The 15,648-nt window shown below is 39.9% G+C and overlaps 1 protein-coding gene across 20 annotated transcripts in view; it reads left to right on the top strand.

The window, feature by feature from the left end:
• Positions 1-15,648, top strand: part of TTN (titin) — a 327,039-nt gene that overhangs the window by 294,044 nt on the left and 17,347 nt on the right. For all 20 annotated transcript variants that reach the window (XM_056794077.1, XM_056794076.1, XM_056794075.1 and 17 more), the window contains 22 exons: positions 123-419; positions 525-1,112; positions 1,220-1,522; positions 1,634-1,930; positions 2,972-3,259; positions 3,374-3,673; positions 3,933-4,235; positions 4,345-4,650; positions 4,770-6,536; positions 7,044-7,337; positions 8,034-8,321; positions 8,469-8,768; positions 8,881-10,947; positions 11,049-11,351; positions 11,447-11,752; positions 11,843-12,133; positions 12,323-12,619; positions 12,769-13,074; positions 13,774-14,079; positions 14,163-14,444; positions 14,633-15,226; positions 15,345-15,632. In XM_056794077.1, coding sequence (XP_056650055.1) covers positions 123-419; positions 525-1,112; positions 1,220-1,522; positions 1,634-1,930; positions 2,972-3,259; positions 3,374-3,673; positions 3,933-4,235; positions 4,345-4,650; positions 4,770-6,536; positions 7,044-7,337; positions 8,034-8,321; positions 8,469-8,768; positions 8,881-10,947; positions 11,049-11,351; positions 11,447-11,752; positions 11,843-12,133; positions 12,323-12,619; positions 12,769-13,074; positions 13,774-14,079; positions 14,163-14,444; positions 14,633-15,226; positions 15,345-15,632 — 10,371 coding nt within the window. The remainder of the gene's footprint in view (positions 1-122; positions 420-524; positions 1,113-1,219; positions 1,523-1,633; positions 1,931-2,971; positions 3,260-3,373; positions 3,674-3,932; positions 4,236-4,344; positions 4,651-4,769; positions 6,537-7,043; positions 7,338-8,033; positions 8,322-8,468; positions 8,769-8,880; positions 10,948-11,048; positions 11,352-11,446; positions 11,753-11,842; positions 12,134-12,322; positions 12,620-12,768; positions 13,075-13,773; positions 14,080-14,162; positions 14,445-14,632; positions 15,227-15,344; positions 15,633-15,648) is intronic.

Below are 15,648 nucleotides of genomic sequence, written 5' to 3'. Positions count from 1 at the left end.
AGTCCACTATATGATTAATAAATGTTTATTAAAAAATAAGTCTTGATAACTTCCGAGGAGACTTAAGGAGAAAATTATTCATGGGTTCCATTTTTTCCTTTTGATTATTTTTTCTTTCTTAGAAAAACCAAGCCCACCTGAAAAACTTGGAGTGGAAAGTGTTTCTAAAGATAGTGTTTCTCTGATGTGGCTCAAGCCAGAGCATGATGGTGGAAGTAGAATTGTTCACTACATCGTTGAAGCTTTAGAAAAAGGACAGAAGAACTGGGTTAAATGTGCAGTCGTAAAGGCTACTCGTCACACTGTGTCTAGTCTGAGAGAAAACTCTGAATACTTCTTCAGAGTGTTTGCTGAAAACCAAGCTGGTGTGAGTGATCCAAGAGAACTTCTTCTCCCTGTTCTAGTTAAAGATCAACTAGGTAAGCCCAATGATGTTCATCTGAATTTTGAAACTTTTTTATGTTGATATAAATTCGTTTTAACAATTCTTTATCCATTTGGTTTTGCCAAATTTCATTTTTCAGAACCACCTGATATTGATATGACAAATTTCCCAAGTAATACTGTGTACATCAGGGCAGGTTCCAACCTTAAGGTTGACATTCCAATTTCGGGAAAACCACTGCCCAAAGTGACATTATCCAAAGATGGTATCCCACTAAAAGCTACCATGAGATTTAATACTGAAATTACTGCTGAAAACCTCACCATTAATCTCAAAGAAAGTGTTGCTACTGATGCTGGAAGGTATGAGATCACTGCCTCCAATGCCAGTGGAACAACAAAAGCTTTCATTAATATTATTGTGCTGGACCGACCTGGCCCTCCATCAGGCCCTGTTGTTATCAGTGATGTAACTGAAGATAGTGTGATTCTCAAGTGGCAGCCACCAAAGTATGATGGTGGAAGTCAAGTGACCAATTACATTGTGCTGAAGAGAGAGACGAATACTGCTGTATGGACTGAAGTTTCTGCAACAGTGGCAAGAAGCATGATGAAAGTCATGAAGCTGACAACAGGAGAGGAGTACCAATTCCGCATCAAGGCTGAGAACCGTTTTGGTATTAGTGATCACACAGATTCAGCCTGTGTGACTGTCAAGCTCCCATACAGTAAGTTACCTCTACAACTTTACGCTCTGCCTACATCTACATTTTATTTTAGCTCAAATGTCCAAAAAGTTTGGTTATTAACCCTCAGGATTTTTCCATCTGTTTAGCAACACCTGGGCCACCTTCTACACCTTGGGTCACAAATGTTACCCGAGAGAGCATCACTGTTGGCTGGCATGAGCCAGTATCCAATGGAGGCAGTGCAGTAATTGGATACCATCTGGAAATGAAGGACAGAAACAGCATTTTGTGGCAGAAAGCTAATAAAATGGTCATTCGCACAACTCACTTCAAAGTCAGTACAATCAGTGCTGGACTGATTTATGAATTCAGGGTGTATGCAGAAAATGCTGCCGGTATTGGAAAAGCAAGTCACCCTTCTGACCCAGTTCTTGCCATAGATGCCTGTGGTAAGTATTTGTGCAAAAGAGTCTGTCTGTTAGAATTATACATTGGAAATATTCTTGGTACTGCATTTCTAGTGTACAAGTGAAACTAATCTTCTTGTTTAATTTCCACAGAACCTCCAAGAAATGTTCGTATTATAGATATTTCAAAGACCTCTGTCAACCTTTCATGGCAAAAACCAGCTTTTGATGGTGGAAGCAAGATAACAGGCTACATTGTTGAGAAACGTGATCTTCCAGATGGCCGGTGGACCAAGGCCAGCTTCACCAATGTTATTGAGACTCAGTTTACTGTATCTGGCTTAACTCAGAATTCCCAGTATGAATTCCGTGTTTTTGCAAAGAATGCCGTTGGCTCCATTAGCAATCCATCTGAAGTTGTAGGTCCCATTACATGCATTGATACTTATGGTAAGAATTTTCATCACTCAGAAGAATGTTTTTTCATAATATGTACATGGCTGAAAAAGTTTGATTTGCACTGAAACTACATAGCAATTCATAACGCATACTTTACTACTTTGTTTTAATTTTCAAATAGAATGATTTGATAGTTTCAATACCAAAATTTAAATCTCTTAACTAAGTTCCTAGAACCAAGTCCTAGGAACATGTCTAAGTAATCACAGAATATTGCTTTCTGAGGTAAATTAAGGTTCAGAAACCTTATTTTGATTAGTCCTATAATCATAGGTTTAGATTTAGGACCATAGAGTTTAGGACCTCAGAGCCTATCAAATCCAGTCTCTTCATTTTAAAGATTAGAAAACTGAAACTTGGAGTCCATTTCCCAACGTCACACACCCAGGAGGTGTCTAAGACAGGATTTGAACTCAGTTATTTTGGATAATATCCTTTAAAATAGGCTAAAATGGGTTTCTCAGCTGATTGTATTGGCACACTCACTGGTTGCAAAATTGCATGCTGGCAAAGCTCAGAGGCTCTGTGGCATTTTGCTGTGAATTTGGGCAAAAGTCCTTACTATATGTGATCAGACATTTAGAGCTAGAAGCCATCTTGGAATTCATCTAGCCTAATTCATTCATTTTAAAAATGGCAGACTTAAGAACTCACTGATGTGAAGTAGGAAGGTCATACAGTGAGGTAGAATAGACCAAGAAGAGATCTCAGACTTCTTAACTTCTAGTCCCATCTCTACCTCTAAACTACCTCATTTAATTCTTCATATTCTAATGCCCATAGGGTTTTTCTCAGCCTGGCAGGGTAAAGGCTTCTCGAGAACAGGGGCCCATTTGGTTTTGTATCCTCAGTGGGGTTTTTAAACACAGGGTAGATGTTTGTTGATTGATTGATTATAGATATGTTGATCATAAATTATTTAACATTTCAGAATATTATGTAATAGATACTAAAAAGTTTGCTTTTGAATTTGTTGAAGTGATATACATAAGATTTTACATATATATATAATTTCTTATCTACCTTTTTCAGGTGCACCTGTAATTGATTTACCTTTAGAATATACGGAAGTTGTCAAATATAGAGCTGGAACATCTGTGAAGCTCAGAGCTGGAATCTCTGGCAAACCCGAGCCTTCCATTGAATGGTACAAAGATGACAAAGAGTTACAAACTAATGCGCTATTATCTGTTGAAAATACAACAGATCTTGCATCTATCCTCATCAAAGACGCCAGTCGTCTCAATAGTGGAAACTATGAATTAAAGCTAAGGAATGCCATGGGTTCTGCATCAGCCAACATCAGAGTGCAGATACTAGGTAGGGTGCTGAATGCCCACTATGGTCATTTTTTACCTTCCTACATCTGAGAAATTACAAATTAGGATACATATCTTATAAAATCTTACATATTTGTATATTTTTGATTAATAGACAAACCAGGGCCTCCAAGTGGACCAATTGAATTTAAGACTGTAACTGCTGAAAAGATCACCCTCCTTTGGCGGCCTCCAGTAGATGATGGTGGTGCCAAAATAACTCATTACATTGTGGAGAAGCGTGAAACAAGCCGGGTAGTATGGTCAGTGGTGTCTGAAAATCTGGAAGAGTGCATCATTACCACTACCAAACTCATCAAAGGAAATGAATACATCTTCCGGGTCCGAGGCGTAAACAAATATGGAATTGGTGATCCCCTGGAGTCTGAGCCTGTTGTGGCTAGGAATGCATTTGGTAAGACACAGTAATAAAAGAGAACTAGAACAAAACAAAATGCATAGCCTTGTAAATGAGTAGCACGTATCGGACAAGCTCATTACTGACTTTTACTATTTCTCTTCCCTTTTCAAATATCATAACTTATTCTTGAACAGGGTGGAAGGTATTGTAAGATAAACTCAACTAGCATAGCGTAGGACTGAAAGGTTGTTGGGTGATGGGGTTGTTTTTATTTCATTGCTTCTTAAAAAATACATTTTCTCTCTTTATATAGTTACACCTGGGCCCCCCAGTGTACCAGAAGTGACTAAGATTACCAAGAATTCAATGACCGTTGTCTGGAGTCGACCAGTTGTAGATGGTGGTAGTGAAATAAGTGGCTACTTCCTTGAAAAACGTGATAAGAAGAGTCTAGGCTGGTTCAAAGTACTTAAAGAAACGATTCGTGACACCAGACAGAAAGTGACAGGGCTCACTGAAAATAGCGAATATCACTTCCGAGTTTGTGCTGTAAATGCAGCTGGTCAAGGTCCATTCTCTGAACCATCTGATTTCTACAAAGCTGCAGACCCTATTGGTAAGGAAATACACATAAATCATCTCCAAATATCTAAATCTCGTCTTTGTTATAAGTGGTACTTAACATGTGATGAGATGTTGAAACTAATTATGATGGTCCATTACAGATCCACCAGGTCAACCAGCCAAGTTGAGAGTTGTAGATTCAACAAAATCCTCAATTACTCTTAGCTGGAGTAAACCTGTTTATGATGGAGGCAGTGCTGTTACCGGGTATATTGTGGAGATGAGAGAAGGTGACAGTGAGGAATGGGCTATTGTCAGTACCAAGGGAGAAGTAAGAACAACAGAATATGTTGTACCTCTTCTAAAACCTGGAGTCAATTACTATTTCCGTGTATCTGCCCTAAACTGTGCTGGACAAGGAGAACCTATTGAAATGACAGAGCCTGTCCAACCTAAAGACATACTTGGTGGGTACCTTATATATTGTTAAATGCACCTTTACACACTCCTTTTTTTAAATAAGTAGTTTATTCTAAATTCCTTTAAGAATTCTGAATACTGGATCTTTTTTATTGTTTTTTTACAGAGGAACCAGAGATTGACTTAGATGTGGCTCTCAGAACTTCCATCATAGCAAAAGCTGGTGAAGATGTACAAATCTTGATTCCATTTAAAGGGAGACCTCCACCCACTGTCACATGGAGAAAAGAAGAAAAGAATCTTGGCAGTGATCCCAAGTACAACATTCAGAACACTGATTCATCTTCATTGCTCATCATCCCTCAAGTTACCAGAAATGATACAGGAAAATATGTCCTAACAATAGAAAATGGAGTTGGGCAGCCAAAGTCTTCATCTGTGAGTGTTAAAGTACTTGACACACCAGCAGCCTGCCAGAAGTTACAACTTAAACATGTTTCCCGGGGCACTGTCACACTGCTTTGGGAGCCTCCTCTCATCGATGGTGGCTCTCCCATAATAAATTACGTCATTGAAAAGAGAGATGCCACCAAAAGGACCTGGTCCATTGTTTCACACAAATGCTCTCATACATCCTTTAAGGTAACAGACTTATCAGAGAAGATTCCATATTTCTTCAGAGTCCTTGCAGAAAATGAAAATGGAATAGGAGAGCCTTGTGAAACCAAAGATCCAGTGAAAGCTGCTGAAGTACCAGCTCCCATAAGGGATCTTTCAATGAAAGATTCAACAAAGACATCAGTTACCTTGCACTGGTCCAAACCTGACTTTGATGGTGGAAGTGTCATTACAGAATATGTTGTTGAGAGGAAAGGTAAAGGTGAACAATCCTGGTCACATGCTGGCATAAGTAAGACATGTGAAATCATAGTTGACAACCTGAAAGAGGACTCAGTTCTAGAATTTAGAGTTTTTGCAAAGAATGAGAAAGGACTGAGTGATGGTGTCACGATTGGGCCAATCACTGTGAAAGAACTTGTCATTCCACCTGAAGTTGACCTCTCAGAAATTCCTGGAGCCCAAATCAGTGTAAGAATTGGTCATAATGTACACCTTGAATTACCCTACAAAGGAAAGCCCAAACCATCTATCAGCTGGCTGAAAGACAGTATGCCACTGAAAGAAAGTGAGCAGCTCCGCTACAGCAAAACCGAAAACAAACTAACTTTGAACATCAAAAATGTACAAAAGGAGCATGGTGGAAAGTATGCCATCATTCTAGATAATGCAGTGTGTAGAAACTCATTCCCCATTACAATCATTACCCTGGGCCCCCCATCAAAGCCCAAAGGACCTATCCGATTTGAAGAGATTAAAGCTGATAGTGTTATCATGTCATGGGACGTTCCTGAAGATGACGGAGGAGGAGAAATCACTTGTTACAGCATTGAGAAACGGGAAGCTTCACAAACTAACTGGAAGATGGTGTGTTCTAGCGTTGCTAGGACAACTTTTAAAGTGCCCAACTTAGTTAAAGATGTGGAATACCAGTTTAGAGTTAGAGCAGAAAATCGATATGGAGTAAGCCTACCCCTTGTCTCAACAATTATTATTGCAAAACATCAGTTCAGAGTACCTGGTCCACCAGGAAAGCCTGTTGTATACAATATAACTTCTGATGGCATGTCAATAACTTGGGATGCACCACCATATGATGGTGGTTCAGAAGTTACTGGATACTATGTTGAGAAGAAAGAAAGAAATAGCATCCTATGGCAGAAAGCTAATACAACTTCAATCTCTGGAAGAGAATACAGAGTTACTGGACTTCTTGAGGGCCTGGATTACCAATTCCGTGTATATGCTGAAAATTCAGCTGGCCTAAGCCCACCTAGTGACCCAAGCAAATTTACCCTAGCTATTTCTCCAGTAGGTAAGTAATTAAATATTATGCTTCCCCCACCTCATTTAGTACTTGTATTTGTTAATAACAGGGATCGCTTGATTATTTACATATTTGTAGCCCTCTCCATCTACAACCTCATATCCATTGCTTTTAGGATTGTGCTACCCACAAGAGGACTGCCCTACTAAAGAAGAAGGGATGATACATAAATCAATTTATTAAATCATGTAGAAATGACAGCTAGGTGGCAGAATACATACAATGTGAGGCCTGGAACTTGGGAAATTTGGTGTTCAAATTCAGCCACAAATACTGAGCAGTTATATGAGCAAGTCATCTAACCTCTCTTAGCCTCAATTTCATCATCTCCAGAATGGGGATAATAATAGCATTTGCCTCATGGAATTATATTTGCAGAATAAGCTTTAAAGCCCTATGTAAATGAGTCTATTATAGTAACTAAATCATTTAATATGGCTAATAAATAATTATAAAACTAATTCCATATGTAATTTTCAATAATCTCTGTTTTAGACCCACCTGGCACTCCTGATAGCATTGATGTCACCCGGGAGACCATCACACTTAAGTGGAACCCACCATTGCGTGATGGAGGCAGTAAAATTGTAGCTTACAGTATCGAAAAACGCCAAGGAAATGATCGCTGGCTTAGATGCAATTTTACTGATGTTAGTGAATGTCAGTACACAGTCACAGGACTTAGTCCAGGAGACCGTTATGAGTTTAGAATAATTGCAAGAAACGCTGTTGGAACAATCAGCCCACCTTCACAGTCTTCAGGCTACATTATGACAAGAGATGAGAATGGTAAGCATTTTAGTTACCGATGTTGTGACTGGGAATGTCACTTTAGTCTGTTTATAAAATAAGAATGTTATTGCTTATCTCCTCCCATCTTCAAAAGCTGCTAGGAGGCAAGTTGTATGTTTTTCCCTCATCGATAGATACTAAAATTGTTTTAATATATGACTTATTTTTTATCATTTCGATTATTTCACTATATCTTCATATAGATATTATGTAATCAAAGATGGATGAGTTTGGGGTATTGTAATTTCAGCCATTCCTTACATTAATATCTTTATAAGAAATAAGACCTCATGGATCTGATAGGTTTTTTTTCCCCACTGTTATTTGACTGAAGTTAAGTTATAGAGGTATATCACTACGGTCACAGGCATATTTGACCCTAGCTTATGTTAATTTCCAGGAACACATTTAAGCATATATTAGTACTACAAAGCATAAATTGTTTTTAAAACCTTAGCCAGCTGCCCCTACAAATTTCATTTTTGTTTGTATACGAGATGAAAAATAATAATGATCCAATATTGATAAACTAACTGCAAATAATCATTTTTACTGTACTAATCAGCACTATTTTCAAAATACTTTTCCCTAGTACTATTGTGCCCCATGGGTTGCCTTTTGTTTTTCAGATTTTACTACTCCAGTGAATAAATCAAATATAGGGGCTAATTTTGTTTTCTTTCTCTTTTATAGTTCCTCCAACAGTAGAATTTGGTCCCGAATGCTTTGATGGCCTTATTATTAAGGCTGGAGAGAGCCTAAGAATCAAGGCATTGATAAAGGGTCGGCCAGTACCTCGGGTAACTTGGTTTAAAGATGGACAAGAGATAGAAAAGAAAATGAATATGGAAATAACAGATGTCCTTGGATCCAGCAGTCTCTTTGTTAGAGATGCTACTCGTGATCATCGTGGTGTATATACTGTTGAAGCCAAAAATATATCGGGCTCCACAAAGGAAGACATAACTGTGAAAGTACAAGGTACTTATAAAAACATATTCTTAATTTTGCAACTCATGTTGTGAAGTTTGTATTTTGAATGTTTTTTGGAACTATCAAGTCCATGAAGTTTGTATTTAACTGTAAAAGCAAAAGGTAACTAATTCTGTGAACTCTATTCCTTAATAGATACTCCAGGAAAAGTAGTTGGGCCAATAAGATTCACTAATATAACTGGAGAGAAGATGACACTCTGGTGGGATGCTCCACTTAATGACGGTTGTTCTCCTGTGACTCACTATATGATTGAAAAACGAGAAACCAGCAGGCTTGCATGGGCACTCATCGAGGACAAGTGCGAAGCCCACAGTTACACTGCAGTTAAATTAATAAATGGCAATGAATATCAATTCCGTGTTTCTGCAGTTAACAAAATTGGTGTTGGCAGGCCACTTGATTCTGACCCAGTGGTTGCCCAAATACAATACAGTGAGTTTTCTCCTTTTTATTTTTTACATACTTCTACTGTTTTACATATCAAGATATGAAACAGCAATCTACTTTTCTAGCGAATATGTCTAACTGATTTTTCATTCTGTAGCTGTTCCAGATGCCCCTGGTACTCCAGAGCCTAGCAACATAACTGGCAATAGCATTACACTCACATGGGCCAGGCCAGAATCCGATGGTGGTAATGAAATTCAGCACTACATCCTTGAAAGGCGAGAAAAGAAGAGCATGCGATGGGTAAAAGTAATCAGCAAGCGCCCAATTACTGAGACCAGATTCAAAGTTACTGGACTGACTGAAGGCAATGAATACGAATTCCATGTCATGGCCGAAAATGCTGCAGGGGTAGGACCTTCAAGTGGCATTTCAAGACTGATTAAATGCAGAGAGCCAGTGAGCCCCCCTGGTGCTCCTACTGTGGTCAAAGTGACAGACACATCAAAGACAACTGTAAGCTTAGAATGGACCAAACCAGTTTTTGATGGTGGGATGGAAATAATTGGCTATATCATTGAAATGTGCAAAGCAGATTTAGGCGAGTGGCAGAAGGTCAATGCTGAAGCATGTGTCAAGACGAGATACACTGTCACCAATTTGCAAGCGGGTGAAGAATACAAATTCCGAGTTAGTGCTGTCAATGGAGCTGGCAAAGGAGAAAGCTGTGAGGTTTCTGGTACAATTCAAGCAGTTGACAGATTAACACCACCTGAACTTGATATTGACGCAAACTTCAAGCAAACTCATATTGTGAGAGCTGGGGCCAGTATCCGCCTGTTCATCGCCTACAGGGGCCGACCTACTCCCACTGCAGTATGGAGCAAACCAGATTCTAATCTTAGTATTCGAGCTGACATTCATACAACAGACTCCTTCAGCACTCTCACTGTGGAGAACTGCAACAGAAATGATGCTGGCAAATATACCTTCTCTTTGGAAAACAACAGTGGAAGCAAATCGATAACATTCACTGTTAAGGTGCTAGACTCTCCTGGCCCACCTGGTCCTATCACCTTCAAGGATGTAACCAGAGGATCTGTTACATTAATGTGGGATGCACCTATCCTTGACGGGGGTGCCCGAATCCATCATTATGTGGTGGAGAAACGAGAAGCAAGTCGTCGTAGTTGGCAGGTGGTCAGTGAAAAATGCACTCGCCAGATCTTCAAGGTCACAGACCTCTTAGAAGGAGTTCCCCACTACTTCCGTGTTTCTGCAGAAAATGAGTATGGCATTGGCGAGCCATATGAAATGCCAGAACCAATTGTAGCCACAGAAGAGCCTGCCCCACCTAAGAGACTTGATATCATTGATACAAGCAAATCCTCAGCAGTGTTAGCTTGGCTTAAACCTGATCATGACGGAGGAAGCCGGATCACCAGTTACCTTCTTGAAATGAGACAGAAGGGCTCTGATTTTTGGGTTGAAGCTGGTCACACAAAGCAGCTTACTTTTACAGTGGAACACCTTGTAGAAAACACTGAATATGAATTCCGTGTGAAGGCAAAGAATGATGCTGGCTATAGCGAACCCCGGGAAGCCTTCTGTTCTGTCATTATCAAGGAGCCTCAGATTGAACCAACTGCAGATCTCAGTGGAATTACCAATCAGATCATAACTTGCAAAGCGGGAAGCTCTTTTACCATTGACATACCAATCAGTGGTCGCCCAGCTCCTAAAGTAACATGGAAACTTGAAGAGATGAGACTTAAGGACACCGACAGGATGAGCATCAAGACGACAAAGGATAGAACCACACTGAGTGTTAAAGAGAGCATGAGAGGCGACTCTGGATGTTACTATCTGACCCTCGAGAACACAGCAGGGGTAAAAACCTTTACAGTCACTGTCATTGTCATTGGACGGCCAGGTCCAGTAACTGGCCCCATTGAAGTCTCCTCTGTCTCTGCTGAGTCGTGCGTCCTGTCATGGGCTGAACCTAAGGATGATGGTGGCACTGAAATTACTAACTACATAGTTGAAAAACGCGAGTCCGGGACAACAGCTTGGCAGCTTGTAAATTCCAGTGTCAAACGTACTCAGATTAAAGTAACTCATCTAACAAAATATATGGAATACTCTTTCCGTATCAGTTCAGAAAACAGATTTGGTGTCAGCAAACCTCTGGAATCCGCACCAATAGTTGCTGAGCATCCATTTGGTAAGGAAAAATGTAATTTCTCAAAATGTAAATGTTAACTACATGGTTTTATTTTTCCTGAACTTAGTTTCAATTTTATTTTTCTGATTTTTTTTGTATAGTCCCTCCAAGTGCACCTACCAGGCCTGAAGTCTACTTTGTATCTGCAAATGCTATGGCTATCCGTTGGGAAGAACCATATCATGATGGTGGCAGTAAAATCATTGGATACTGGGTTGAGAAGAAAGAACGTAATACCATTCTTTGGGTGAAGGAAAACAAAGTGCCTTGCTTAGAATGCAACTTCAAAATAACTGGCTTGGTGGAAGGTCTGGAATATCAGTTCAGAACTTATGCACTAAACGCAGCAGGTGTTAGCAAAGCCAGTGAAGCGTCAAGACCTATAGTAGCTCAAAATCCAGTAGGTAGGTATCACAATGGAATAGTCTTTGGATTTAGAGAAAGGAAATTTTCAGGAGCCACAGTATAATGCTTAACCTTATTTTCATACCTCTTCCAGATCCACCAGGAAGACCAGAGGTAACAGATGTCACTAGATCTACAGTGTCATTGAGCTGGTCTGCACCAATTTACGATGGAGGCAGCAAGGTTATAGGCTACATTGTAGAACGGAAGCCAGTGAGTGAGGTTGGAGATGGTCGCTGGCTAAAGTGCAACTATACCATAGTATCAGAGAATTTCTTCACTGTGACAGCTCTAAGTGAAGGAGACACCTATGAATTCCGTGTATTAGCCAAGAATGCTGCTGGTGTCATTAGCAAAGGGTCAGAATCCACGGGTCCCATCACTTGCAGAGACGAATATTGTAAGAAAAAATCAGATATCTTCTCTAAATTATCATAACTTGAGCAACAGGTTATCAAATACTTACTTAGATCTGTTTCTCTTTTGATAGCACCCCCCAAAGCTGAATTGGATGCTAGACTACAGGGAGATATCGTTACTATCAGAGCTGGATCGGATCTCGTTCTCGATGCAGCAGTTGGTGGAAAACCCGAACCCAAAATCATCTGGACTAAAGGAGACAAGGAATTAGATCTCTGTGAAAAGGTCTCTTTGCAGTATACTAGCAAGCGAGCCACTGCTGTGATCAAATTCTGTGATAGAAGTGATAGTGGAAAATATACATTAACAGTGAAGAATGCCAGTGGAACCAAAACTGTATCTGTCATAGTCAAAGTACTTGGTAAGTTTTTCCCAGCTAAATAAGCATATACTTTTTATTATATTGAACCCTCCACCATGGAATATTCTTCCCAATAAAATATAAGTTCACTTTTGGCATTGTATCCCCAGTGCCTAGCATATAGTACTCTTAATAAATGTTTGTTGATTGATTCATTCATTGTATGTCATTATGCCCTTTCCCGCCTAGATTCTCCTGGTCCATGTGGAAACCTCACTATCAGCAGAGTTACAGAAGAGAAATGCACTTTAGCCTGGACCCTCCCTAAAGAAGATGGAGGTGCAGAAATAACTCACTACATTGTGGAAAGACGTGAAACAAGCAGACTCAACTGGGTCATTGTTGAGGGAGAATGCCCAACACTATCATATGTGGTCACCAGGCTCATCAAGAACAATGAATACATATTCCGAGTGAGGGCAGTCAACAAATATGGTCCAGGTGTACCTGTTGAATCAGGACCCATCATTGCTAGAAATTCATTCAGTAAGTGTTAATAATTTTTGGCCATCATTCCGGATTTGCTAGTTGAAATTCATTAGGAGCAAGGGGGAAGGTGGGAGGTAGGCAGTCATAGAAATGCCACTGTACTTTGTGCAAATCTAATTGTTTCTTTTTCATAAAACCATGAACAGCTATTCCATCACCACCTGGTATGCCTGAAGAAATGGGTGCTGGCAAAGAACATGTCATCATTCAGTGGCAAAAGCCAGAATCTGATGGTGGCAATGAGATCAGCAACTACCTTGTAGACAAACGTGAAAAGAAGAGCCTGCGTTGGACACGGGTCAATAAAGATTACACTGTTTATGACACCAGACTTAAAGTGACTGGCTTAATGGAAGGCTGTGAGTACCAGTTCCGGGTCACCGCAGTAAATGCTGCTGGCAACAGTGAGCCTAGTGAAGCATCCAACTTCATCTTATGCAAAGAACCTTCATGTAAGTTCCAAAAAGTACACATGCCTATAGTTCCTGTCGAGCAATGTATTACAAATAGTTTGCTAATTCAATATTTCAGAGAACTCATAGAAAGTTACGTTACAGGCAGCTAGGTGGCTCAGTGGAATGAGAGGCAGGCCTAGAAACAGTAGGTTCAAATCTGAACTCAGACACTTCCTAGCTGTGTCATATTTCCAATGCAGTATTTTTTAAAAGTTACTAGATGGTCTAAAAACTATGCTCCTTTAATTATTCCCTTCCCCCTTTTCTGCTACTTTCCCACCCTTATTACAGAAGCAGAAAGGGACAATGCAAGACTGAGGACCATTTTCTTCTTTTTTTTCTCTTTTGGGTTGTCATGGCCAAAGAATCCATCTTCAAAAAGCCATATTTCTTACTGGTAATGAGCCTTTTTGTACTTAGGCTGGTGCTTGGGAAGTAGACTATCACGAGGATCCATATCTCAGACCCATTGTCACACAGCGTTTGAGAATCTTTTGTCACCTTCATACAATAATGAGGCACGAGCCTTTAAAACCCCACATAATCACATGGTATCCAGTATTAAACTAAAAGTGACCAAAGGATATAGCTATAAAGATTCATCATACTATACGACTGAGGCTTATGGATAATACCTGAAACCATGAATTACAAATCCCAGCGGTTCATATAACATGTCTCTCTTTTCTCCCAAAGATACTCCTGGACCACCTTCTGCTCCAAGAGTTGTAGACACAACCAAACGTAGCATTAGCCTGGCATGGACAAAACCAATGTATGATGGTGGTGCTGACATCATAGGCTATGTCCTTGAAATGAAAGAACAAGAAACTGATCAGTGGTACAGAGTGCATACAAATGCTACTCTAAGAAATTCTGAATTCACTGTCCCAGATCTTAAAACTGGCCAGAAATACTGCTTCAGAGTTGCTGCTGTAAATGTGAATGGCATGAGTGAATACAGTGAATCAACTACTGAAATTGAACCTGTGGAACGACTAGGTATTTATCATCTCACTCTTTGATGGAAGTATTTGTTCTTCAATTGGTTTGCAAATTAATTCATTTTGGTATTTGTCTTCCAGAAATTCCAGATCTTGAGCTTGCCGATGATCTGAAGAAAACTGTTACCGTCAGGGCTGGCGTTTCTTTGCGCCTTATGGTATCTGTATCAGGAAGGCCACCTCCTGTTATCACATGGAGCAAAAAGGGCATTGATCTCACAAGTCGAGCAATTATTGACACAACTGAAAGCTATACTTTGCTTATTGTTGACAAAGTTAATCGGTATGATGCCGGAAAATATACCATTGAAGCAGAAAATCAATCTGGCAAAAAATCAGCAACAGTCCTCGTTAAAGTGTATGGTAAGCACTTCTCTAAACTTAATGGATCTTGGGGTATTTTTTTCATATTATCTTGAAGAATGCTCCTGGCCCACAAAAGAGAAAGAGAAAGTTGTGGAGGACATGTATCACACTAATTATTTTCGGGGTGGGGGGGATCAACCAATCATGCAAACAGGAAGTAATAATGTTTCTGATAATGTTTTCAGATACACCTGGTCCATGTCCTTCTGTGAAAGTTAAGGAAGTGTCAAGAGATTCTGTGACCATTACTTGGGAGATACCCACTATTGATGGTGGTGCACCAGTTACCAACTACATTATTGAGAAACGTGAGGCTGCCATGAGAGCATTCAAAACAGTAACTACTAAATGCAGCAAAACACTTTACAGAATTTCTGGCCTTGTAGAAGGAACCATGTACTACTTCAGAGTACTTCCAGAGAATATTTACGGCATCGGAGAGCCTTGTGAAACATCTGATGCTGTCCTGGTCTCAGAAGTTCCCTTGGTGCCTCAAAAGCTGGAAGTGGTGGATGTCACAAAGTCCAGTGTTTCTCTTGCCTGGGAAAAACCCCTCTATGATGGTGGTAGCAGGCTTACTGGATATGTTCTTGAGGCCTGTAAAGCTGGTACTGAAAGATGGATGAAAGTTGTAACCTTGAAACCCACTGTCTTAGAGCACACTGTTATCTCACTCAATGAAGGTGAACAGTACTTATTTAGAGTGAGGGCCCAGAATGAGAAAGGTGTGTCAGAACCAAGGGAGATTGTCACAGCAGTAACTGTCCAAGACCTACGAGGTATGTATTAGAAAATCACAATTTAAAGATTTAACATTTAACAAGACTTGTTAACTTTATCAGGATGAATGCTTTAGGATGGCTTACTAAAATTTTCTAAACTTTTCTTTCTCCATAGTATTGCCTACAATAGATCTTTCTACAATGCCTCAAAAGACTATTCATGTCCCAGCTGGCAGACCCATAGAGCTAGTTATACCAATTGCTGGTCGTCCACCTCCAGCTGCATCCTGGTTCTTTTCTGGCTCAAAATTGAAAGAATCAGAGCGTGTCACTTTTGAAACCCACTCTAAAGTAACCAAGTTAACAATCCGTGAGACCACTATAAAGGACACCGGAGAATACACTCTTGAACTGAAGAATGTGACTGGAACTACTTCAGAAACCATTAAAGTTATCATTCTCGGTGAGTTCATGTGATA

Source organism: Monodelphis domestica, chromosome 4 (genome assembly GCF_027887165.1).
Source record: "Monodelphis domestica isolate mMonDom1 chromosome 4, mMonDom1.pri, whole genome shotgun sequence".
NCBI classification, from domain to species: Eukaryota; Metazoa; Chordata; class Mammalia; order Didelphimorphia; family Didelphidae; genus Monodelphis; species Monodelphis domestica.
The sequence above is the reverse complement of the archived record's forward strand: the minus strand, read 5'-3'. Positions and strand labels throughout refer to the sequence as shown.